General features: G+C 37.6%; 4 protein-coding genes across 10 annotated transcripts; 2 read left to right on the forward strand and 2 right to left on the reverse strand.

The window, feature by feature from the left end:
• Positions 1-90: 90 nt before the first annotated feature.
• On the reverse strand, positions 91-9,210 carry Mesr4 (misexpression suppressor of ras 4). Of its 3 annotated transcripts, none has more exons than XM_078183872.1 (2): positions 8,724-9,210; positions 91-7,780 (listed from the first exon to the last, which is right to left on the reverse strand). In XM_078183872.1, exon 2 carries the CDS (start codon positions 7,748-7,750, stop codon positions 2,249-2,251), a length of 5,502 nt encoding a protein of 1,833 aa, XP_078039998.1. In that variant the 5' UTR covers positions 7,751-7,780; positions 8,724-9,210; the 3' UTR covers positions 91-2,248. The 3 variants fall into 3 exon arrangements, with proteins under 3 accessions (XP_078039998.1, XP_078039995.1, XP_078039996.1); XM_078183869.1 differs by having other exon boundaries at positions 8,610-9,210; XM_078183870.1 differs by having other exon boundaries at positions 8,355-9,210.
• Positions 9,211-9,927: 717 nt separating this feature from the next.
• Not3 (CCR4-associated factor Not3) lies at positions 9,928-19,435 on the forward strand. 5 transcript variants are annotated; one of them, XM_078183874.1, is made up of 10 exons: positions 9,928-10,066; positions 13,416-13,648; positions 13,727-13,882; positions 14,003-14,182; positions 14,278-14,565; positions 14,691-14,946; positions 15,025-15,632; positions 16,104-16,313; positions 16,412-16,557; positions 16,635-19,435. In XM_078183874.1, exons 1-9 carry the CDS (start codon positions 10,030-10,032, stop codon positions 16,508-16,510), a joined length of 2,067 nt encoding a protein of 688 aa, XP_078040000.1. In that variant the 5' UTR covers positions 9,928-10,029; the 3' UTR covers positions 16,511-16,557; positions 16,635-19,435. The 5 variants fall into 5 exon arrangements, with proteins under 5 accessions (XP_078040000.1, XP_078039999.1, XP_078040003.1 ...); XM_078183873.1 differs by having other exon boundaries at positions 16,412-19,434; XM_078183877.1 differs by lacking the exon at positions 9,928-10,066 and adding an exon at positions 10,332-10,456 and having other exon boundaries at positions 16,412-19,434.
• Positions 19,298-21,426, reverse strand: Pths (probable ATP-dependent RNA helicase DDX47). Its single transcript, XM_078183878.1, has 7 exons — positions 21,217-21,426; positions 20,955-21,048; positions 20,715-20,879; positions 20,476-20,642; positions 19,940-20,400; positions 19,614-19,875; positions 19,298-19,520 (listed from the first exon to the last, which is right to left on the reverse strand). Exons 1-7 carry the CDS (start codon positions 21,313-21,315, stop codon positions 19,380-19,382), a joined length of 1,389 nt encoding a protein of 462 aa, XP_078040004.1. The 5' UTR covers positions 21,316-21,426; the 3' UTR covers positions 19,298-19,379.
• A 907-nt stretch (positions 21,427-22,333) lies between these two features.
• On the forward strand, positions 22,334-22,742 carry LOC144471635 (cytochrome c oxidase assembly protein COX19). Its single transcript, XM_078183881.1, has one exon. It carries the CDS (start codon positions 22,488-22,490, stop codon positions 22,740-22,742), a length of 255 nt encoding a protein of 84 aa, XP_078040007.1. The 5' UTR covers positions 22,334-22,487.
• Positions 22,743-22,856: the final 114 nt, after the last annotated feature.

Below are 22,856 nucleotides of genomic sequence, written 5' to 3' on the forward strand. Positions count from 1 at the left end.
CGAATTCTATTAAACATGTACGAACACTAACATATTTAGTCATCCTTTCCGCCTCGTGCGTCAAAAATGAAAATAATTCAAATTCGATCGTTTCAACGACGAACGTAATCACGGTCACGCGAAAAGAACGTTACAATTGATTCGGCCAAGCTGTGCGGATGCGTCAACCAGAACTTTTCTTCCAGAAACAAAGATGCACTATTCCCAATTATTTTTCTTTCGTTTCTGTTTCTCCATTTATTCCGACCGATACTCCCTATGTGTTTTCGTCGCCGTTCTCCACCAATTACAAACTACAAAATCGTTGAATAAATTAAAAGTCGAAACGAATTACGAAAGTCGAATACAATTGGAAAATCGAACGAAAGAAGGAAAGTGGAAGAAGAAGAAGAAGATAATAAAATAGCGCTAGAACGTGACTATCGCTTCGCCGTTTACCATCGCGCGGTCAAACAAAATTAATCGGAAATCGCAAATCCGACACGTCGAACATTCGGTCGCGAAACATTATACTAAAAACAGTAATCATCGAATTGTAAACGAACAACGCTCAGATTCTGGATCCAGAGAATCGTCGCGCGTTCGGTATATATAGGCCTGGGAAAACCGGTATCAATGAATTCGGAGCAGTTTCTTGACAAGAACGAGTAGTGTAGCTAGACTAGAAAAATGATAAAAGATCCGTTCGTCGACTCGTTGGTTACTCTAAACTCTAAAACAATTGCTGCTGCTACTGACGATGACAGCGACGACGGCGACAACAACGACGACGACGACGACGACGGCGACAACAACGACGACGACGACGACGACAACGACGATGACGACGACGACGACGACGACGACGACGACGATGACGATGACGATGAGGACAAAAAAGAAGAAGAAAAACAAGAAGGAGGAGGGGAAGGAGGAGAAGAAGCAGCAGCACGATAAGAAATCGATAAAAAGTCGGAACAGCAAAAAAAGATGTTGCTTTTCATGGTATAATACTAAAACGAAAATTGAAAACAGGGTAAACAGTTGCAACGGGATAACGTGCGCAGTCGTAAAAATATCGCCGAATCGAACGATTAAAGGAGCAAGACCGTAAAAAGAGGAAATTGTTTAAAGCTCGCTAAGTGTGTATCGCCTTTGTGTGTACTTTAGGAGAATGAAAAAGTACTGATTCTCGAAGGAATGCGATCATCCAACGGGGACACAGACACTGCCAGCAGTGCCGCCGACAGTCGTATCAACCGCGATATCTCCAAGTTCGAATTGATTAAAACAGCCCTCCCCTCTCGCGCTTGAAAACTCCGAAAAGTTCATCGTTCTACGACATAGCCTAGATTTCCTTCTAGAACGCTACACCACCTAATCGGCTAGACTAATCAATTTATACACGGCGCTTTCTCTTTTTCGTCGTTTAAAAGAAGTACAAACAAATGTACACAAAAAACCTTACTTCACTGCTTCATTTTTTAAACACTAAGGCGTATTTACAGTTATGTACAAACATTTCCGGTATTACCTTTTTTTTCTATTCTTTTTGTTGTTGTAGTTGTCGTTACCGTTATAGTCAGCTTAAGAAAAATATCAACGTGGAACAGTGTACGATTCGTTCGTTTACGAAGAGGAAAAAAGGAGAACGTTCAGATTGAATGGCGACCGCTCAATGTCCCCTCTCGATTCGACCAGCCTGGCAGTTTGTGCTCGACGCTACGACTTAAATAGAGTTTTGTTCGTTGCACGAGAAACGCCTGAGAAAAAGTATTGAAGCGTTAAACATCGTTCATAAAGGTTGAAACGTTCGAAGAAGACTATATGTATATGTAGTTCTTTAAGAGTCTTGAAATAATTAGAATTTCTGAAATTTCTAAAGAAATATTACGGTTTTCAGCTTTCACCGCAGAATCGTCCGATACTTTCCAAAGTTCGATGCAATAACCAATTTGCAGCTAGTATCGCGAATGCTTGCAAGTATTTCAAAATCAATTGCGTTCCTTGCCGAACTCGGCAAGATTTCTACATACATGCTTCTTTCAGCCGTTACCTAATTATTAAGACATGTCGAATCGGTAAGTCAAGGCTCTTAAAACGTCGCGTTCGGGACTCTTTCAGGTCGGAAGAACAGTCTAAGCAACGAAAATCCATTTCCCGAAATCGCCGAGAGCCTTCCGAGAAAAGAGACAGGGGCGATTGAGTGGTCATGATCATCGAGTATGCCTAAAAAGCAATTTCAACACGCAGACACCACCCGCTGCTATCAGTCAAAGTAGTCCTCGTTTGGCACGATACCGTGTTTCTTTCTACAGTCTGGACAATACCACTTGCCCTTGGGCGGTACCATGATGCCGACACACTCGAAGTGAAACCATTCGATGCGACAGTCCTCGCCGTCGCAGGCGATCATTTCCGAGACCTCGTCGTACGGGCACTGACAGTAGCAGTAGAGATTGACCGGCCGTTCCGGGATCGGCGGGTTACTCTCCGGCAGATGCGTTTGTATCTGCTGGCTAGCCTCGACCTCCGTGTCGCTGGAATCGCTGCTGCTTTCCGCCGGCTCCTCGGACTCGGTCGCCGAGGCCGTGGCGATCCTCAGGCTCTCCTGCTGACTCTCCGCCGGTCTGTACGCCACGGTCTTCCCGCCGAAGGACAGTCTCGGTGGCAGCGGTTTCAGACCCGGCGCCGGCGCGAACGAAGCCGTTTCTACCTTCCTCCACTTCATCGTCGGCTGCTTCTCCACCTCCTCGTCACTGGAGTCACCGTAAAACCGCTTCGGCACCCTCTTTCGCTTCGACGACCGTTTGTTCTCCGTCTCGGAACCGCTGCCGCTGACGTTCTGACCCAGCCTCCCCCCTCCTATCGTTTGAGACTCGACGATCGCGGTCATCGGGTGCGCCTCGTTCACGATTATGCTCGGCGCTGACGCCATGCCCTGCTGCATTATCGCCGGCGACGAGGCCGAGAAGCCTGGGTTCTTTTGGTAAAACGCTTTAGGAATGTTTAATTTGATAGACTCCACAGCCGGAGTGGAGGCCGCCGCCGCTGCCGCCGCCGCGTTGCGCTGCTTCGCCCTTTCCCCTTTTTTCCGTTTCTTCGTTTTGACCTTCCTCTTCTGCTGGGGATGGTCCTCCGCGGTACTCGGGGCGGGGTCCGGGGAAGGTATCGCGGTGTCCGCTTCCGCGTCCGCGTCCGCGTCCGCCAAACCGTTGTTCAACGGGATTGCAGACTCTGTGGACGCCGGGGCAACCGCTGCCAGAAGCAGCAACTGATTCCTCTTCTCGGCGAGCAGCTTGTTCGCCAGCTGCTGCGGATGCTCGTCGTAGAAATCCTCGTCCGTCTCAGTCTCGTCGGTCTCCAGATCGGACTCTCTCAGCAACAGCTGAGGCGGGCAAACCGGATCCACCGAAATCGCTGGTTCCCCGTTCTCCATCTCCGCGGTTACTTTGTTCTCCACGTCGACGTTCGCGGACTCCGATTCCTGAACCGCTTCCTTCTCCTTTTTTCGTTCCTTGCGACTCGACTGCTTCTTTGGCGAACCGTCCGAAGTCGAACTGTCCGAGTCGGAACTACTACTGGAGCTGGACGAGCTACCGGACGAGGAACTGCTGCAGCTGCAGTTGGTCCCACAGGAGCAGCTACTGGAGTCGCTGTCGCTGGAAGAGTCGCTCGACGTCGCGCTGCCGTTCTGTTTCTTCTTCTTCGGACTCTTCGACTTCTTTCTGTTCGCATCGGCCTCGGTCTCGGTCTCGGCAACGTTATGCGCAACATTGCTGCCGGATGGGCTTTTTTCTACTTTGCTCGCCGATTCTTGGTCCCCGCTCGAGTTCACCGCTTCCTTCTCCTCTACTTTAGACCCTGCTCCTCCTCCTCCTCCTCCTCCTTCTTCTTCTTCTTTTTCTTTGTTCGACCACACCACGCAGTAATCGTGATCGGCCAATATTATACTCCTCAAATATTCCATATCAGTCTCTTGTTCCTGTTCTTTTACTGGAAGATCGCTACCCGGCTCTTTCATCTGCAAACTAGCTGTGTATGTTCTGAAATTGTCCCAAATGCCGTCCATTATTTGTGCACCCTGTTCCTTCTCTTCGTCGTTCTGCTCAACCTCCACTATACTATCTGCAGCGAGCACGGGAGAAGCGGATTTTGGTTCTGCGGGAGAAGCTGCGGTTTCTACCGCTATTGGTTTAGCGGTTTCAGTCTCTTTGGGATCTTTGATTTCAACCTTCTCCTCTTCCGAGTCTGTGTCGCTCTCAGAGGAAAGATTCAAGGGCGGTAGGTCGTAGACGTCGACGACCTTCTTCACGGGATCCTTAAGTTCTTTTGTAGAATCGGATGCGGTATCAATACTGTCGGCCATAACAATTTTCTCTTTGTCGGATTTTTCTTCGTTAGTTGCCAATTGTTCATTCAGCGAATCCGTCGAATTTGTGCTAATCGGTGGTTCTTTATGAGCATCTTCGTGCTTGGTCAATAATTTTCGAGAAATAAACCTCTCGGAGCATTCGTTGCAAGTGTACGGCCTATCTCCAGAGTGTAGCCTTTTGTGTACCTTCAAAGCAACGGCTCTGGAAAAACTGGATCCACATTCCTCGCAGACAAAAGCAGTGGGTGGTATGCAGAAATGATAAATATGTGGCCATTTCTTTTGCAAACATTTTTTACACAGCACACTCTCCGTTCCATGCTTCCAAAATAAATGTTTCGTAATGTCTGGTTTGTTCCTATACGCGATGCCACATCTATAACATAAATGGTGTAACTTGTGCTTCCACACGTGATTCGAGAGACGCTGTTGATTCCCGGTAGATTCTAAACAGACGTCGCACGCGTGATGCTTTTTCCGCAGATGTACCATCAGTCTGAACGCAGATGGTAAGCTCCCCATAGGACAGAGACAACATCTATACTTGACATTAATATTCGGCGAATACGTGCCGGGGCATAGGTGACAAAGTAATTCGCTATAACTGTAGAAAGTAGATTTACACATTATACAAATTAAGATTGTCTTTTGATGCATTTTTCGATTATGCAAATAGAGTTCTTTGTGTACGGCAGAATGAAATCTACAGTGAAAGCACTCGTACGTTCGTACGTCTGGAACATTATAGGTACCGGTGATGCTACTATAAGAATCTAGATTAAAGAAATGGAAATCTAATTCGTCCAGGGACTTTTTTACTCTAGCGATAAACTGTTCCGGTTGGATTATTATAGCAGGATGCTGAGGATGAAATTTGTGTTCTGCGAGCATGTGCAATCCTAATTGTTTACCATTCACCGCTATGTGGCGTGCATGATTGCAATACACGCAGATCGGACTGGCTGCTTCTATGCACTGTTTCAAAAGATTTTCTATCTCTATACTGTCCAGTATCCCATCGACGTTAAGATCGATGGAAGGAACATCCTCTCCAGCCAGCATGATTCCATCGCTTGGCTGCACTTGAGTTTGTACGTTATTTATCTCGCCATCATTTGTATTATTAACTTCTTTAGCAGCCTCTTGTTTCACAGTTGTATCTAGCTCGGCCGTCGTTTCATCGGTAACTGCATCATCGGCTTGCCTTTCATTTTCCTCTATATCCATATTCGAATTGCTTTTAACTTCCGACGTATTTACTTCATCAGTTTCTTCGGCTTCTTCGATCTCGTCAGGATCACGGTCCACCACTGCTAACTTTAAACTATCGGAATCGCTGTCGCCATCGTTGACCTGATCACTGTTATTATTATCCCTTTCTGTCTCAAGAACATTAGATGCTTTATCTTCCATTAATGGACTCTCAGCATTATTATTTTCCTCCGATTCTTTGCTGGTATCATGATTTTCCACGTCATCGTTATTACTTGCAACAGAAAACTGAGAATTTCGGTTGGTACATATTTTTATAACTAAACTTCTATCGGAAGAAGGAACAGCATTGAACGACACTGAAGTTTGGGATTCGATGGTTTTCTCAATGTTCGCTTTTGCTTCAATTTTACTACCGTCCTCTTTAGCTTGTGAATCCGATGTATGCAATTCGTGTTGCGGACTAAACAGTGACCGATTAACAGGACTGTGAACAGAACTTTCCAGCGTTTGTGAACCTGAATCTGTTTTTGTTTCTATTGCAGCCTCTATTGTTTTATCTTCATCTATAGATTTACCTACTTCTTGGTGATCCATATCAAATTCATTTGTTCTGCTATTACTTTCAATTGTTGTATTTGAAATTTCTGTATCATGTTTGTCGGCTTCGTCAGAATCTGATTCTACCTTATCGGATGTATCTGGCGTATCGTTTAAGTCGTTTGTATCTTCTTTTCCAGGAGATAATCTCGAATCTGGCACGTTGTCTGTACAACGTGACACTTCCATGATAGTTTCTATTACGCTATCGTATGGCTTGTTATGGCTGGTTACATTGGTCGACGAGTTTGTTTCAAAATCATTTTGAGGAACCTCCCTTTCGCTTGTTTCTTCTTTATCTTCGTACGAATCTTCAACACATTTTGAGACTTCCATTATTGTCTCTGAAACAGTATCTTTAATTACATTGTGAACTTCATTTTGTGAATTTTCACCACTATTTGTAATATCACTAAAAGGTGGACTTTCGTTTAATTGAGACCCAGTTTTATTACTAGTCTTTTTTATGTACGTATGCACTTTTTGATGAATAACCACACCATCTTCTATATGTTTAGACCTATTATTTTTTATTGATTTTCTCATAACAAATTTATTTCCAGTATTCACAGTCCTGTCAAGTATGTGTGTCGGTACCACACCTGTTTGTGTAAGAGGTGATACAGCAGAATTTACTTCTTTGCTTGTATCAGCTGCTAAACTGCATGTACTTGCATGCGAACCTGTCTGCCTACACAATGTACATATAGATGCAGTTACATCTTGTTTCGATGCTGGTGAACAAAAGTGATTGTAAAAATTATCCGTTTCTGAGAAAACCTTTTCACAAGTACAACAAACTAAATAACATGACCCTTTAAAAGCACCATAAAAATCTTCAACCGATGTAAACGCCATTTCTGGAACACTATGATTTTTAGTTAAGTGGTACGACAGCCTTTCTGCTTGACCAAACATTCCAAGACAGAACAAACATATATGACGTTTGTGTATGTCTCTCATGTGTAAAAATAAATTCCAATTTTCAAAGTAAGTGCCACACGCTGCGCATAAATAAACTTTTCTTGTAATTTTGAAGTTGGGAGAATGCGTCACCGCGGATGCTTCCGATGTGCTGGGCATTGGTGTCATCGTGGAATTGCAAGTGCACAAATTTTGTTTTAATACAGAGCACAAATTTGACGACGAGTGACACTTTAAACACTTATTCTTTAATGAAGGTTGCAAACCTAAATATTGTGCATATTCTGTTATTTTTCCTCTCTTGATTTCTGCCTTTTTTTCTTTGCTACTCTTTGACAATGCATTAGAATGTGTCAAATGTGATTCCTGCACTATACTTTTTGATGTATTTGTCTGCGTTTCTTGAGCTTGTGCCAAAATACGCTTCTTAAAACCTTTAAACACAATCTTTGATCCTGGACTGTTATTCTTTCCTGGTGATTCTTTAGACACAATCGAATTGTATCGTAACAATTGTTTTTTTTCTTCTTCTATAGCATCACTGTACGCGCTATCGACAGAAGACTTGAATGAATTTCCAAGCGAAGTATCCTTAAGTGGCTGTTCTCCCAAAATATTCCACATATCCACAACTTTACTTTCACCATCCTCATCTTCCATAATAGCACTGCTTCGTTACAGCAGTATTTTCTGTAATATATAATTCAATTATTAATATAAAAATATTAAAAAAAGAAAATTATATTTATTCAATTACTAATTAAGTATATATCAAGTTAATCCTTATTACAATAAATATTAAATAATAGAAAACAAATGTTTACATAGTCGTTAAAGCCTAATATCGTTAACAACTAAATATAAATTATGCTTACTATTACAATTATATTTAAACAGAATGATGACATTAATAAAGCAATTTCTTATATACTTAGATGTTTGTACTATTAATTGAAGCTATATCAAGGACAATATAAAAGTAATTGTAACTGATGCATCTTTAAAGCCACCTGTTACACTTGTGACATGTACTTTTAATTATTTCATTGTAATAGCAAGAACAAGGAAAAATTTCATATTACTTCTTATAGTAGAATCAAACTATTTTAGCGTAATTTTCAAGAGACAAGTGTTTTACGACAACATTGAATGTAACTCGAAGCTTACACCTGACAGTCTCTTTTTATGTCAATATTAACTTATTTAATATATATGTCAATGTTTAAAGTATACTCTATAATGTAACAAGCATTTAATATAATACCTCTGATAAGGGTATTACAAAATTGAGCACATGGTACGACATGCAAGAAGCCCTTCGCTGTGACCATCACTCCACAATGATTCAGCCCCAGAGTTCCCACCAAAACAGATTACTATGATGAAACTAATGTCAAAATAAGACAAACGAGAGTGCACATCAGACCCGGACACCACGGTAACAAGTTTCAGCAAGAGAGTATTGCTATAAGCTTTTGTTGAACACAAGGATGATTCCAGTGTAACGAGGGTTGCGTACCTTCCGGTAAACTCCGGCTTGAACGAATCGCTTGAAATTACGTATAACCGTACGCGGTTCGTAAAAGATAAACGATACAATCGTACGCTCTTGAAACGGTAAGAAGTGGAGCACCTTGAGTGGTTCGTCGCGATCCGCGCCGAAAAGGTTAGTAAAATGGCGTCATATCAATGAGTACGGCTCCGTCCGTGCTTCCAACACATCCTCAGTGATGCCACCTTTCATCATGTTCCACCATAACCATAACCTGCTGTCGAAGAGGTTAGACGAGTGCCATCGAGCAAAATAAAATTTCCAATATTCTGGATTTTCGATAATCGGTAGAACGTCTCGAATTGGTCTTGTAGAATGTTTGACTTGAGCGCGATTGCGCTGTTGTCTGCCCCACGGCTGTCGTGCGAAAACTCGAAACTCGAAGCGACGGCATCTCTCGTGGACGCACTCATGTACGCCCACTTGTAGTGCCTGCGATTGCGATTGCGATTGGGATTGTACTGTACTGCTGCACTGTACTTTACTGTATTCTACATATATACATACATATATTCTATGTATGTGTGTACATGCATACACCCCCATTCTGAATTTCAACCTGACTCTACCAGCCGGAGCCGGAGCGTCGAACTTTGGATGATATGTAAAAATTTGTATTTTTCTCGTCGTGATTGTTGCAAAAATATGAATAACATTGCTTGCAGTTTTGACAGATTACGAACACCGTAAGTCTCTTTCAAACAAGCTATTTTTATAGAAAAATTATATAATCAATTTATTTTAATATGTTACACGGACCTCCAGTCTCTCGATTCAATTGCATTAACATCCGTGAAATGCACACGTGACAATGTACTTTTCTATAGTCACATTAAAGAACCGACATACAAGTATTTCCAGCAATGTTATTAGAAATGAAAGCTACCAAAAAGACATCAATTTCGTTCATATTATTTTCGCGTTATATTGTTTCTTACGTCTGTGTACCGTGTAATATATTTCGTCAATCTCTACAAGAAGCTCCGTCAGAAGTTTTAACTATTTACATACATGTACATGTGCCGAAATTACGAGCAGTATTGGAAAGGTATCCAGAGAAACCATATTAAGTTTCTTTTTATGTAGCTTTGTGTTATTCAGATAATTTTTCGAATATCTATTGGATACTGTATTAACTTATTTTTGCATTTATACCACGTTCGTTTATATATCTGTGATCGCAGAATGTTCATTTTTTGAATACGAATAAAATTCGTGTTTATTTCTGTGGAATGATGGAATGATAGAAACAAAGTTCTTTTATGTATGTTGGAGTTCAGCTATCTATTAGCAACGTGTGAACACAGGTAAAATGTGTTTGCTTCCGAAGCGAGTCTAACGTCTTGTAAGTCGCTTAACTCGTTATGCTGAATCCTCTGCCAGATGTATGATAATGCTCTGTCACGCTCTACTGGAATTCAATGGTCAGTAAAGAAAATATATAAAGTTGCAATATTTGGAGGAGATAAGATGGAGTTTCAGAAGATTTATGAAAGGAGCTTTATTCTTTTTGTACATGATACATAGCATGCCGCTAGATGGCCCGTTCAAGCGAACTTTTATTGGGTGTTCGACTGCATATGGCAGATATTTTGGGAAAGTGTGTTGAAATAAGCCGAAATAAAATAAAAATCAAAGTGACAAGATCACAGTTGAGGCGTCATTTCTATGTTATATTGACGATTAACAATTTCATTGAACTATGTCGATCAGCTAACAAAGAGTGACATCAGATCGGTAGAAGAGCGGACGATGACATTCCACGAAGCAAGCAGGAACTTGACTCCTGTGTTGCTATTGGCAGACATTAATCGGTAATAAGTTAAAATCAAGGTTAAAATTGTAATTTCATCATATCTCGTTTTACGGTCTAATTTTGGCTTGTAGAATCATCCTTAAAATATCTAAAAACATACAGTCGAACACACCTACGTATATGTATATGTACAGAAAAAGTCCACCTCCAAATGACAACACAGCCTTCATATGTACACCATGTGCTCACTTAACTAACGTCACGCATCTGAAAATGGCATTAACATTTACGTTTTACATGATAAACTCGAACAACTGTTTATGAAATGTGAATAAGTTGAGTCTCGGAATGTTTCCTTCGACAAACAAATTGTAATTGTCCATCGCATTTCAGTTATCCGAAAGTTACTGTACAAAGTTACCCATCTACAACTTTATATTCAATGATCGGTCCACAGCGCCACTCTCTTGTGCGGTTTGCGGTATCATGGCCAATCTATTTCTTTAGGCGCGCATTTATTTACTTCGCTCCGTTAGACATGTTGCAATTTTTAGAACACACTTTTCAAATGTTTAGATAACTTGAATTATGATAAAACAATTTAAATTAAATTGATACATTTTTCATTGTTATGAAATTCTATGATTTTGAATTTCTGTGATTTATTTTGCAGATGTTCATATGCACTTACATATACATTTGTGCTGTATTTACGCGTTTTATTAATACGGTGTAGATTAAAGAAAACAATAAATTTAAAATAAATTACCATATTCTGAATATTATTATATTCTCTCTCTCTCTCTCTCTATATATATATATATATATATATATATATATATATATATATATGATGGTATACATGGTATATACATATTGACGGTTAACAAATAAAAAAGTTTATTTAACCATTAAATATGTATTTATTTGTGTCGTTGTGTCTTCACGACGTCATGTAGTTGACGACTAACCATTATGCCTGTAAACTAACCATTGAATATGTCAACACATGATGGATATCATTTTACGTACGCAATTAATTTTCGGGTAATGAGAATGGGATGAAGGATTTTTATTGTTGCTTAATATGATATTTCTTCACTGAACAGTGGAAAGTCTTTGAGAGCCTTTGTTTTAATGTATTCATCTAAACAAGTGTGTCCTATCGTTGACCTTGTGAACACATGTGTTACATGCCTTTTGTAAATGAAATTCTTTAGGCCGGTATTCAATTAAATTACATATGGTAAAAATCGCGGTACTAACATTAACTTCTTAATGTATCATTATCGATATCAGGATGTACAGTAAAGTAGTTAGTGAAAATGGATAAAGAAGAAGGTTGTGTGTATAAACATACACGCATACGTACATGCAATGGAATTTGTTCATTTTGACTTTCGACCAATCTGCATTTTAAAATTAAATGATGAATAAAACTGCAAATTGTACGAATGTAACGTTTTACAGAAAATTTCTCTTATACTGTTTCCAAATGGAAGGAGCAACTATGTATATAAAATAAATGAGAATGATTGAATAAAACCAATGTTATTTGCTACATTACGTTAGTACATATGTACGTACGTGTGTATCGTAATTGTTGTGGATGCGCCTATAAATTCAAACATACATTTCGATTGGTTTATGAACACGAATGCATTAAGTATGTGCGTTAGATAGAATGTGTGAATGCGCCAATGCATAATACACCATCTCATTTATTCAGTATTTCATATATATCATTTGTTGATGCTATCACTTTTTGTGTATTTTTATGTGTTGTCAACTTACAACCAAACGTAGCGTATATTGTATATTGTCAAAGTTAAAACATTAACAGAAAAATAGAGCAAGCATCAACACAGCTCGTTCACGGACAGTCGGACGTTGTCATTTGAAAACGGAAGCCATCTTGTGGCCGAGCTTCCCATATTATACAGGGAATAATAGTTCAACGACTATTTGTCCCGTAAAATTGTTTCGTACTTTTTCCCTACGTCTAGACTATGCATGAATTATTGTATCACATGTTTACATAGCCATGGCTGCGACGAGAAAGTTGCAAGGTGAGGAGAAAATGTTTCCAGCATGTTTACATTTAGAAATTTTGTTATGGCCCTGCACCACTACAACTTTGCCTTCAATCTTGCTTCGCGATCTGCAATTCTCTGCCGGTTTAAACGCTTGTATTTGCGACTAGTAGCGGCCTATTTTTAACTTGCGTTACCTATTTGCATGCAGGCTTCTGTGCCTGACAGTTGGTACAGGTTGCCAGGGTATGATGGATTGGTATGTTCTGCTCAACTTTTCACACATTTCTTTCATAAAACTCGAATCTTTCTAATATGAGTTGTGTTCACAATTGCCTAATGTTACTATTTTATGTCAGCATAACCTTTTAAACATCCTTTTATTTCTATTATATGATGCACATGTATAGTGGTGCGCGGTACAGCAGATGTAAAGTGTTTGTCATTAAAAGCTTCTAATACACAATCTGTTTACGTAGGACATGTATTTCTACAATTGTATATTGTTATCAGCTTTGTGTTTGTTTAGTAATAACCCCTAATAAAGTTGGTAAAGGTTTAATAAAGAGTTCTCGATATTATTCATAATGTTTCATTGCACCCGTTACTTTTTCAGCTAGTCTAATCGTATCATTTACACATTATGAGTATAATCAGATGTTTGAAACAGTTGTTGCACAATGTAGTTTACTAAATGCACTAATTTAGAAAAAGTCAATTAATTAAATAAATGATCTATGTAATCCAAAGTTGTAAGAAGCTTGTATACTTTCTATTTAAATGAGAGGTAACTTGTTAATAATAGAATCATTTTTTATTTGTTTCAGTTCTACATTGAATTCTTATCAAAAAGTATTTCTAGAGTATACTTGTGTGCATTGATAAATTCCATTAGCTGTATAATACTATATAAATTGACTTGCTAATAAACATAATTTTGTATAAACATTTTGGAAAACTATACAAATGACTCTCTAATTTTAGGTGAAATAGATCGGTGCCTTAAAAAAGTGACAGAGGGTGTAGAGACATTTGAGGACATTTGGCAAAAAGTTCATAATGCTACGAACAGCAATCAGAAGGAGAAATATGAAGCAGACCTTAAGAAGGAAATCAAAAAACTCCAGAGGTTACGTGATCAGATCAAAACCTGGCTTACGTCAGGTGAGATTAAGGATAAAAGTACCCTGCTTGATTATAGGAAGTTAATTGAGACTGTAAGTATAGTTCAATTGAATCTTCTAATTAGAGCTATTACTATGAAACATGTATCGAGTACATTATATTCTTTTTAGCAAATGGAAAGGTTTAAAGTAGTGGAAAGGGAGACAAAGACAAAAGCATATTCAAAAGAAGGTTTAGGAGCAGCTCAGAAACTTGACCCAGCTCAGAAAGAAAAGGAGGAAGTTAGCAATTGGCTTGCCAATTCTATAGATACTTTAAATTTTCAGGTATAGAAAATAGATACATAGAGTTTATTGTTTATAGATATATAGAGTTTATTGTTTATGAAATTAAGAAAATTTTACTGTAGCCAAGTATATTGTGCTTATGATTATATTTTGATACAGCTGGATAAATTTGAATCGGAAATGGAGTCCTTACTCGCTGGGAAAAAGAAAAGGTTAGATAAAGATAAGCAGGATCGGATGGACGGATTAAAAGCAAAACTTGATAAACACCGTTTCCATATTCGTAAATTGGAAACATTGTTACGCATGTTGGACAATATGTCTGTTGAAGTTCATACTGTAAGTATGTCGGTTTAGAACATTGTTAAAGTAATTGTAAATTAGATGCTTTTTACGTGTGTGTGATAAAAATTTCGTTCGGCTCTCTTTTCCAGATTAAGAGGATAAAAGATGACGTAGAGTATTATATAGGATGTTCGCAAGACCTTGATTTTGAGGAAAATGAATATATTTATGATGATATTATTGGTCTCGATGAAGTAGAGTTGTCTGGGGTTGGTATTCCTTCATCAGCAACTACCGATAGCAACAACAGCAATGAGACTGGAGGTACACCAACCTCAACTAACTCTGGTACTTCTCCCATACCATCACCCCCATTAAGTTCTACCATGCACAACCATTCAAGTGATAGTTCTACGGATAATGACAAAAAAACAAAGGTTTATATATTGTTGTACTTAATATAGTTTCATAAATGTACTAATTTTGATAATTTTCTATGCATGTGTTTACATAAGTTTAAAATCGTTAAAATCTAGATACTTATCCTACATTTTTATTACAGCCTGTGAAACCGACAGCAGTCAGGCCATTATTAAATTCACAGGCGAGCATTCCAACCACGGGAAGCACTGCAACTATAAAATCGAATTTATTAACGAGCAGCACTCCAAGCAAGACCATTCCCATAACACCTAGCCATAACTCGCCTAGTTCTACAAGTCATCATATTGCTACAACTAATGCAGGCAACTTTGCCACGGTAGCTGCTTCACATAGTAATTCGCAAGCCATCCATTCTACCTCTAGCAAAACATCTTGTAAGTAATTCGTATAGCGAATCATTTGTGCGAGTGAAATTAATGACTTTACGATCTGTTTCGCTTTCAAATTTGTAGCTCATAGCAGTGAAAATGGTTTGTTGTCGTCTTCGTCCACGTCCAGCGTTACCTCCAATGTGCCACAAACGATCTCACAGCAGCACAATAATCCTGCACCTATACAGACGACGCATGTATTACATAATCAACAAAATCAGAATCATAACAGTGAAACTGAAATGACGACGCCGATACCACCATCTTCTTCGCCGCAGTCGTCAGTTAGCAGTATGTCTTCGCCTCCGCCCGCAAATTCCTGCTCGCCAGCGCCATCCACTGCCAATGGTCTCATGCCTAAGCTTCCTGATGGCATGTCCTCTTTGAAATCTATAGCCCAACAAGTAATTGTCCGAGCAGGTCTGGAAATACCGCCGTCCGAGTCGAACAGAAACATCTTTGATAGTGCTATGGCAAATAATAACAACAACAATGCCACTTCGGAAGTACACATTCCTCCTCTGCTTGGTGTTGCGCCACTCGGGCCGGTACCTCTTCAAAAAGAACATCAGCTACAGTTCCAGATGATGGAGGCTGCGTACTATCATATGCCTCATCCGTCTGATTCTGAACGCTTAAGACCATATCTGCCAAGAAATCTGTGTCCAACACCTCCTTATTATCAGCAGGTATTGCTACACTGCATGATATCTAGATAGCTCGCAAATTCGCGTGCGCGAGACTACTGGAAGTACATAATATGTACAGCCAATGTGCTGCAATCATGTAATAATATCTCAAACTCATCGAGTCTTGGACGTTAATGTTGATTGGCAAGCTTCTAGATCTAGTCGATCTAGCTATTCAATTCATGAATTGTTTTGGCTTGTTTTCATTGATAAAACATTTGTGCATCATGGAGGTCAATTCCTTGTAGGTTATAATTGTTTATTAAGCCAATTTACTAGGGTTCAGTGAGATTGAGACGGATTGAGCGTAATGAACGTGACAGTAGCTAAATACATTCCACTTAACTTCACGCACGATGGTTCATAATTAAAGCCGAGATCAAATCCTCAAATTTAAGCCTCAATGATATCGTAGTTAGTTACAAAAGCCTTAATATTCTTTGTGTCCTAAACATTTATTCTGTTTGATAGGTTCAACTTCCACATTCTGACACTGTGGAATTCTTCCAACGTCTTTCTACAGAAACATTATTCTTTATATTTTATTATATGGAAGGATCGAAAGGCCAGTACCTGGCTGCTAAAGCACTGAAAAAACAAAGTTGGAGGTTTCATACCAAGTACATGATGTGGTTTCAAAGACATGAAGAACCAAAATTGATCAATGAGGAATACGAGCAAGTAAGTAATATTAATTGTTTACATAATAGCAGAACAATTATATGAACTGTTCTTAAACATTATGTAATCTATTATATAACACGTAATGTTTATTTCAGGGTACCTACATTTATTTTGATTATGAAAAGTGGGTACAAAGGAGGAAGGAGGGCTTTACATTTGAATACAAGTACTTAGAGGACAGAGATTTGAATTAACGGTCCTGTTACTCATGAAGTCTCCGAAATGCACTATTTCTGTACCGGTATTATCAAAAATCGAAAAGACAAATTTTATTTTTTACAATTCTATATTTTCACAAAATATAATTTTATTTATTAGTAAAGCGTATCTCAGAAAAAAAGTAAATGAAACAAAAAAGATAGAAAAGCTCGTGCATAGCAGGAAATGAAGGCACTTCATTACATTTCAATGTTGCGACGGTAATCTCTTCTATATGCATATTCCTTTTTGAAACAAAGAAAACAAAACATGAATAATGCAATCGAAAGAAAACAAAAGAAATGCAAATATTACAAACGATGAAGTAAGTTAATCGGGGACAGTAAATTGTAACTGTAAAAAGTAATGATATGAGAGGCACCAGAGACACACTTTTAACATTTTAGTGTGTGGTGTGTGATACAAGAAGAAGAAGTTATACTCGCTGGCGACTGACTCTGTAATACCAGTACAAACATGCGTGCGGCCCATCTGCCGCTCATGCAATGGTATGTCTTAATGTTAGATTATAAGTAGCCTTTTTGTATAAAGTATATTGAGGTATAAAATCCTTAAATTGAATTACTGTACAGAATGTGTAGAAATAGTGAATAATAATATTATGGAATATATTTTATTTCTCATTTAAATGAAACCTAAGTTGTTTCAATTTTTGTCATATCTGGCACATCTTTGACACCTTGCATTCGGAACATTCCATCCATTAGATTTCTGCCCTTAATCAGGTTACTTAGCTATTTTTTACTATATCAAAACGAGCCATGAGCTCGTTGAAGTCAAAAAGCCCGTTCACCAAGTATTTATAGTGGCATACTTAGAGTAAGCTACTGTTCTACACACCTTGTCAAGTCATGAAGTCTTGATTTCATTAATTTCAGCAGTCTTGATCGCGACGTATTGTATTCATTGAATGGCGATTCGTGATAGTCACTGTGCATATGTATTTATGAATTATCGAAAAATAGGGGAGAAAGAGAGTGAATGACAGAGGGAGCGAGTGAAAGAGACAGAGCTATATTGTACGAATTTATTTATTATAAAATGTCGATATTACCAAAAACTGAAACATTTTTAATGGGAAACTGAAGAAAAAGAAAATAACATTTTCAGTAATTTTGATATGCATATACGTGCATGTATGTTAACTAAATCTGTTCGAGCTCCAAACGTTTCTTATTAAATGTTACAAGGCAGTATCAACATTTGGAATAGATAATTTCAGACAAAAGATCTTTGCTCCAGAGATTGAAGTGGTTGCTTGCACGCGTGCTATTTATCATTAAAAAGCCTTCGACAACGAGATTAAGCATATTTCATCCTTTAGTAATACAGAGAAAAATCAAGATTTCTCATATGATTGACTTAGTGCTAGGATGGAGATCTACTTACTAAGCAAACAATAGATGTATTCTAAGCAGATATTCTCATTGCAAACGAAATTGCGACCGGTATGTTTACATGGCAGTACCTAAAAACGTTTTTCTTTCCATCCACTTTTAAGACAATATTCGATATCATATATTTCTAAAGAAACAAATGGTGTTGCAGTAAATGTTGGTTTGCAAGTTCGCAATACATTTCAGAGTTTGTTTGTTTTTTTTTTCTTTTTCTTAATTATTTTTTTCTCAATATATTCAACAGAAATTTTACCACGCGATTACGCACCATCCACTACTAATGACCCTTCAATAGTGTTCAATATGTTAACGTGTATCGAAGGTGTCATGCTTGTTAATAATAAATTAACAGAAGTTAGGTCTGGGTTAGGTAAGATTTACAGAATTAAAATAAATCAAGGATTATTCATTTTATGCGGCACTACATTATTCTCCGGTGCACATTTTATGAGATCCGATTTGCAATCCCACATGTTTGAAAAGAGATTCGATCGTACAATGTTATTACGCAAAGAAAGAGATAAGGATTTGTTACTACTTTATACAGTTAAATAACATTGTAGCTCTTAGAAATCCCATTATAATCATAATGTTAAAACGGAACGGTGTTGTTCTGGAGTATCGTGTACAATGCTAATTAATGATTTTCTTTAGCAATTCGGAGGAACAGTTTTTAAAAGAATTTACAACAGTGTGCTGTGTATAACACTTTTGCATTTGTTACAATGTTTTTTTTTTTCTTGCTCTTCGAATGTATTTACATGCTCCTAATCAATATCTCGCATTTTCTAGTAAACAAGGTTCTGCTTTGTAATTTATGTAGAGACATATGAACATGAACAGGAGACTAAATTGGTTGTGTCAAGGTTGATGATTTCTGCTTTTTGGTGCTTTATTAATATCAGCTAACAGTTATTATTACAAGTGATAAATGACACAGGTTAAAAGATTGTGATTTTTATGATCTATTTTATACTTTTATTTGAATAGATATTTCTTTTGTAAAAATACTTGAAGAAATCTATTATTACAGAATAACTGATTTTCTTAATATTAAGACATTTCTCTTTATTTTACAGCTTATAAAGCTGACATGTTTGGTTTTTGTTTGTAAAAGCTTGATTTTATCATTTAATTTGATTAGTTACATAGTGATAAATTGACACTGCGTTAACCGATTGGTTCATCGATGGAATCCTCTTTTGTTATTCTGTTACGAACAGAGTTTCGAAGATCGCAAATAAAACTTAAATGTGGTTTTGTAAATTGACAGTTACTTAAGGATTTTAATACCAACTATGAGTTTTGGATGCACATGCATATGAGAGGAATGGTGATCAGATTTATAAATAAAACAAACAACAATGATAATAAAACTAAATATTATCCTGTGTTGAGATTATTTATTAAGAATTAACAAATGTATCGGATAAATTAACCAAGCGGTTCAACCCTTTTTACCCTTTATTTTGCCTTTCATTCTTTTCCTGAATCCAATCGATTGTTCAGTGTCATCGTCTTCATTATTGTCCCCAGCACCCTTTTTTCTTTTGCCTGACTTTTTGCTCTCTTCAATGTCTTTCATTTCCTGAAATAGTTCATACGTACGAATATACATCTGAATGCTTTAGATACACATTGTTGCTTTTATTCGGATTAGATCTTGAAAATTTCAATTTACCATTTTCGCGATACGTTGCGCTTCGGCTACCCTTTCTTGAAGTATCATCACTTCCTCTTCTTCTGTGGGATACAAGGGCAACTGCTTCGATATTAGCTGCTCGATTCTTTGATATAATTCAACGTCATATTGTGTTACAAATGTAATGGAACGACCAGAACGGCCAGCTCGCGCAGTACGTCCAACTCTGTGTATATAATCCTTGCTGTGCGTGGGTATATCGAAATTTATTACGATGTCTACATGAGGAATATCGAGACCCCTATAAGGAAAAGTTTACATGAAAACGTTGTTGTAAATCCATGAATTCAACATGTTACGTTTACCTGCTAGCAACATCTGTAGAAATAAGTATAGACCGATTTTTTGCTTTAAATTTAGTAAGAGCAGCTATCCTCTTATTTTGCGACATCTGCCCATGTAATGGAACTGCGGTGAAACCTAAATTTCTTAAAAGAAGCGCAGTTCTCACCGTATTGTTACAAGTTCCGCAAAATATCATAAAACTATTGCCTGCCAGTTCGTTTAATATGTGTACCAAATACACATCCTTGAATTTTACCGGAATGAATACATAATATTGTTGTAACTTTTCAACTGTTTGATATTTTGTTGAAACTTCTACTTTAACTGGATTTTGCAAAGACGCTCGTTGAAGTTTCTGCACTTTTTTTGTCATTGTTGCAGAGAATAACAATGTTCTTCTTTCCTTGGGTATTACTCTTAAAATTTTATCTACTTCAACTTCAAAATCCATATTTAAAATACGATCTGCTTCATCCATTACCTTAAATGAACAAAATATTATGCGAATCATTTATTACATATATAAACTAGCACGTAATACGGAAAATATTATTACCAAAAACTTTAACGAACGCAGGTTAAAACCCTTAGTATTTTCTAAATGGTCAACCAATCTTCCTGGAGTAGCTATCAAAACGTGTGGTTTTTTTGCCAACAACAGTGCTTGAGACATCATATCCATTCCTCCTACTATCACAGCACATTTGACACCAATGCTTGACCCTAAAATGTAATAGAATCATGAAAATTATTGTCAATAGGTAAACAAGGGATCACTGGCAGTGCCACTTATACCTAATGCTTCAAATTGTTCCGATATTTGAAATGCCAATTCTCTGGTAGGTGTCAGAATTAGAGCAAAATATCTTTGCGGATTTTCTAATAACGATTGTAATATGGGAAGCGCAAAGGCAGCTGTCTTTCCAGATCCAGTTTCTGCCAATCCTATTATGTCTTTACCTATATACATATACATATACATGTAATACATAACAAGTAATTTTAATTATATAATAATTAATATTTCTAATTTACCTTGCAGTGCTAATGGAATAGATTCACATTGAATTTTTGTAGGAGACTTCCATTTAAGATCTTCGCATGCTTTACATAATACGTCTACAAGTCCCTATAAACAGACATATTAATATAATAAATTTGATAATTATATCTTTCAAGCTAATTATTATAATTATTCATAATCATTGAACTTATAACACAATTTAAGAAAATTTAATAAACAATGACACGGACTCTATTTAGGTTATAGTTTTCCATAATACATTTTTCTACTTACCAAATCCTTCCAAGCTTCTTTCTCAACATTTTCTTCGCCAATTTCCTCCGTTGAGCTATTCTTCTCGTCAGTTTCCCTTGTCAAATTAGTTTCTTCCATGACTGAATCACTGATATTTACAACAGTATAACCTCCCTAATTCATAATAAACCTTGCGTGCACTCGTGCGTATGGCATGAACCAATAGCAAGAATTAGCTTTTACTGGATGCAGCTTTGGGGGCAACGGCGGGGGCGGAGATTGTGGCGTCTCTGTCGGAGAAAAAATGTAGCTCCGTTCAATAACCGTACAGCGCCAATGGGGCCAATGACAAAACGCTCAAACTGTTAGCCAAAATCGACTGTCGGTAATTTGGCTAACAGTTTGAGCATTTTGCCGTTGGTCCAATTGACACTGTGTCTACTTTAATGTAGGTTCGCCTAAAAACATTAATTTTGGCAACATTAGGAAATAAAAGACGAAATAAATGGAACGGAATTATTCAGAAGAACCTATTGTGCTGATGTTATATACAAAGACAAATGACAACATTGCGAAACATAATTAATTGCTCTCATATTACTTAATTATATTTTACGTTGTTGTCGTTTGGTTTTCTTACACGATATCGATACAACAGATTCTTCTGAAGAGTTTCCTGTCCTTGTTATAGCTTTTGTTATCCGAATTGTAACAAAATTAATGTTTCCAAAACATTGGAATTTCATATCTGGAATCAAATGTACCCTGTACTAAAAATACATACAGATAATATATAGCAATGTTCATGCAATGGAAAGTCAAACGTGGTATAAGGTTTACAGCGATTTTGATTAGCTAACTATGTACGCATTAAGCATCCATAGTGAGAACGCAATAATATTCGAATCTTAATACTGTCGACGTTGATTGATGTTAAAATGATACGGGGTTCTTATAAAGATCTCCAAGCATAAATATAATCAAGGTTTTATAACGAAAGATACAAAACACATATATATATATTAAATAAAAAAGTAAATATATCAGAGATACATACATTTGCTTACATATACGCTGTGTATGCATATAATGCCATGTATATACATATGTATATGTACGTATGTAGTACTCGAAATGCTCTTCAAAGTACATATCGTTGTACGTGGCGCTACTGTCTGCATCCCGTAGTAATGGCGTTAAAGTATTTCGTGTGAGATTTGTGAGACTTACGTCGGAGCGGATAGCAGTTGAATTTGTTTTTCGTTTCAACATAATTGATTGTTCTGCATGAACGGTACGGCGGGGTAGTGATGACCACATATACGTTTACGCAGAAGACGTTTAAGCCCATACCACCAGAGAAGGGCAGTTTTCCTCTTGATCATGAGGGTTTTTGCAAAGTACTTATGCTCAAATATATGCGCTGTTTGTACGAGAATAAGAACGAAAATACGTTGTGCAGAAGCATAGCAAAGGAATATCTTGGTTGCCGCATGGATAACGAATTGATGGCACAAGAAGACTGGTCCACTCTCGGATACGCTGACCAGGTCAAGGAGACATAACAACAGTGATTTATTACTAATCGATTCCTCTTATCGAAGTTTTTTGTCAATCGATCAGCATTTATGAACTTTTATGTCATGTTATTTTCATTTCATTTCAAGACACAAATTTAT

This window comes from Augochlora pura, chromosome 6, assembly GCF_028453695.1.
Source record: "Augochlora pura isolate Apur16 chromosome 6, APUR_v2.2.1, whole genome shotgun sequence".
In the NCBI taxonomy this organism is placed as follows: domain Eukaryota; kingdom Metazoa; phylum Arthropoda; class Insecta; order Hymenoptera; family Halictidae; genus Augochlora; species Augochlora pura.

Excerpts from the sequence above, each read along its gene's own strand:
- Pths (XM_078183878.1), bottom strand. The coding sequence starts at position 21,315 with ATGGAAGAAACTAATTTGACAAGGGAAACTGACGAGAAGAATAGCTCA. Across the intron at positions 20,401-20,475 it reads TGCGTTCGTTAAAGTTTTTG|GTAATGGATGAAGCAGATCG; the intron begins GTAATAATATTT and ends TGTTCATTTAAG. Across the intron at positions 19,876-19,939 it reads TCTACAGATGTTGCTAGCAG|GGGTCTCGATATTCCTCATG; the intron begins GTAAACGTAACA and ends TTTTCCTTATAG.
- Not3 (XM_078183874.1), top strand. The coding sequence starts at position 10,030 with ATGATAATGCTCTGTCACGCTCTACTGGAATTCAATG. Across the intron at positions 13,649-13,726 it reads ATAGGAAGTTAATTGAGACT|CAAATGGAAAGGTTTAAAGT; the intron begins GTAAGTATAGTT and ends TATTCTTTTTAG. Across the intron at positions 14,566-14,690 it reads ATAATGACAAAAAAACAAAG|CCTGTGAAACCGACAGCAGT; the intron begins GTTTATATATTG and ends TTTTTATTACAG.
- LOC144471635 (XM_078183881.1), top strand. The coding sequence starts at position 22,488 with ATGACCACATATACGTTTACGCAGAAGACGTTTAAGCCCATACCACCA.
- Mesr4 (XM_078183872.1), bottom strand. The coding sequence starts at position 7,750 with ATGGAAGATGAGGATGGTGAAAGTAAAGTTGTGGATATGTGGAATATT.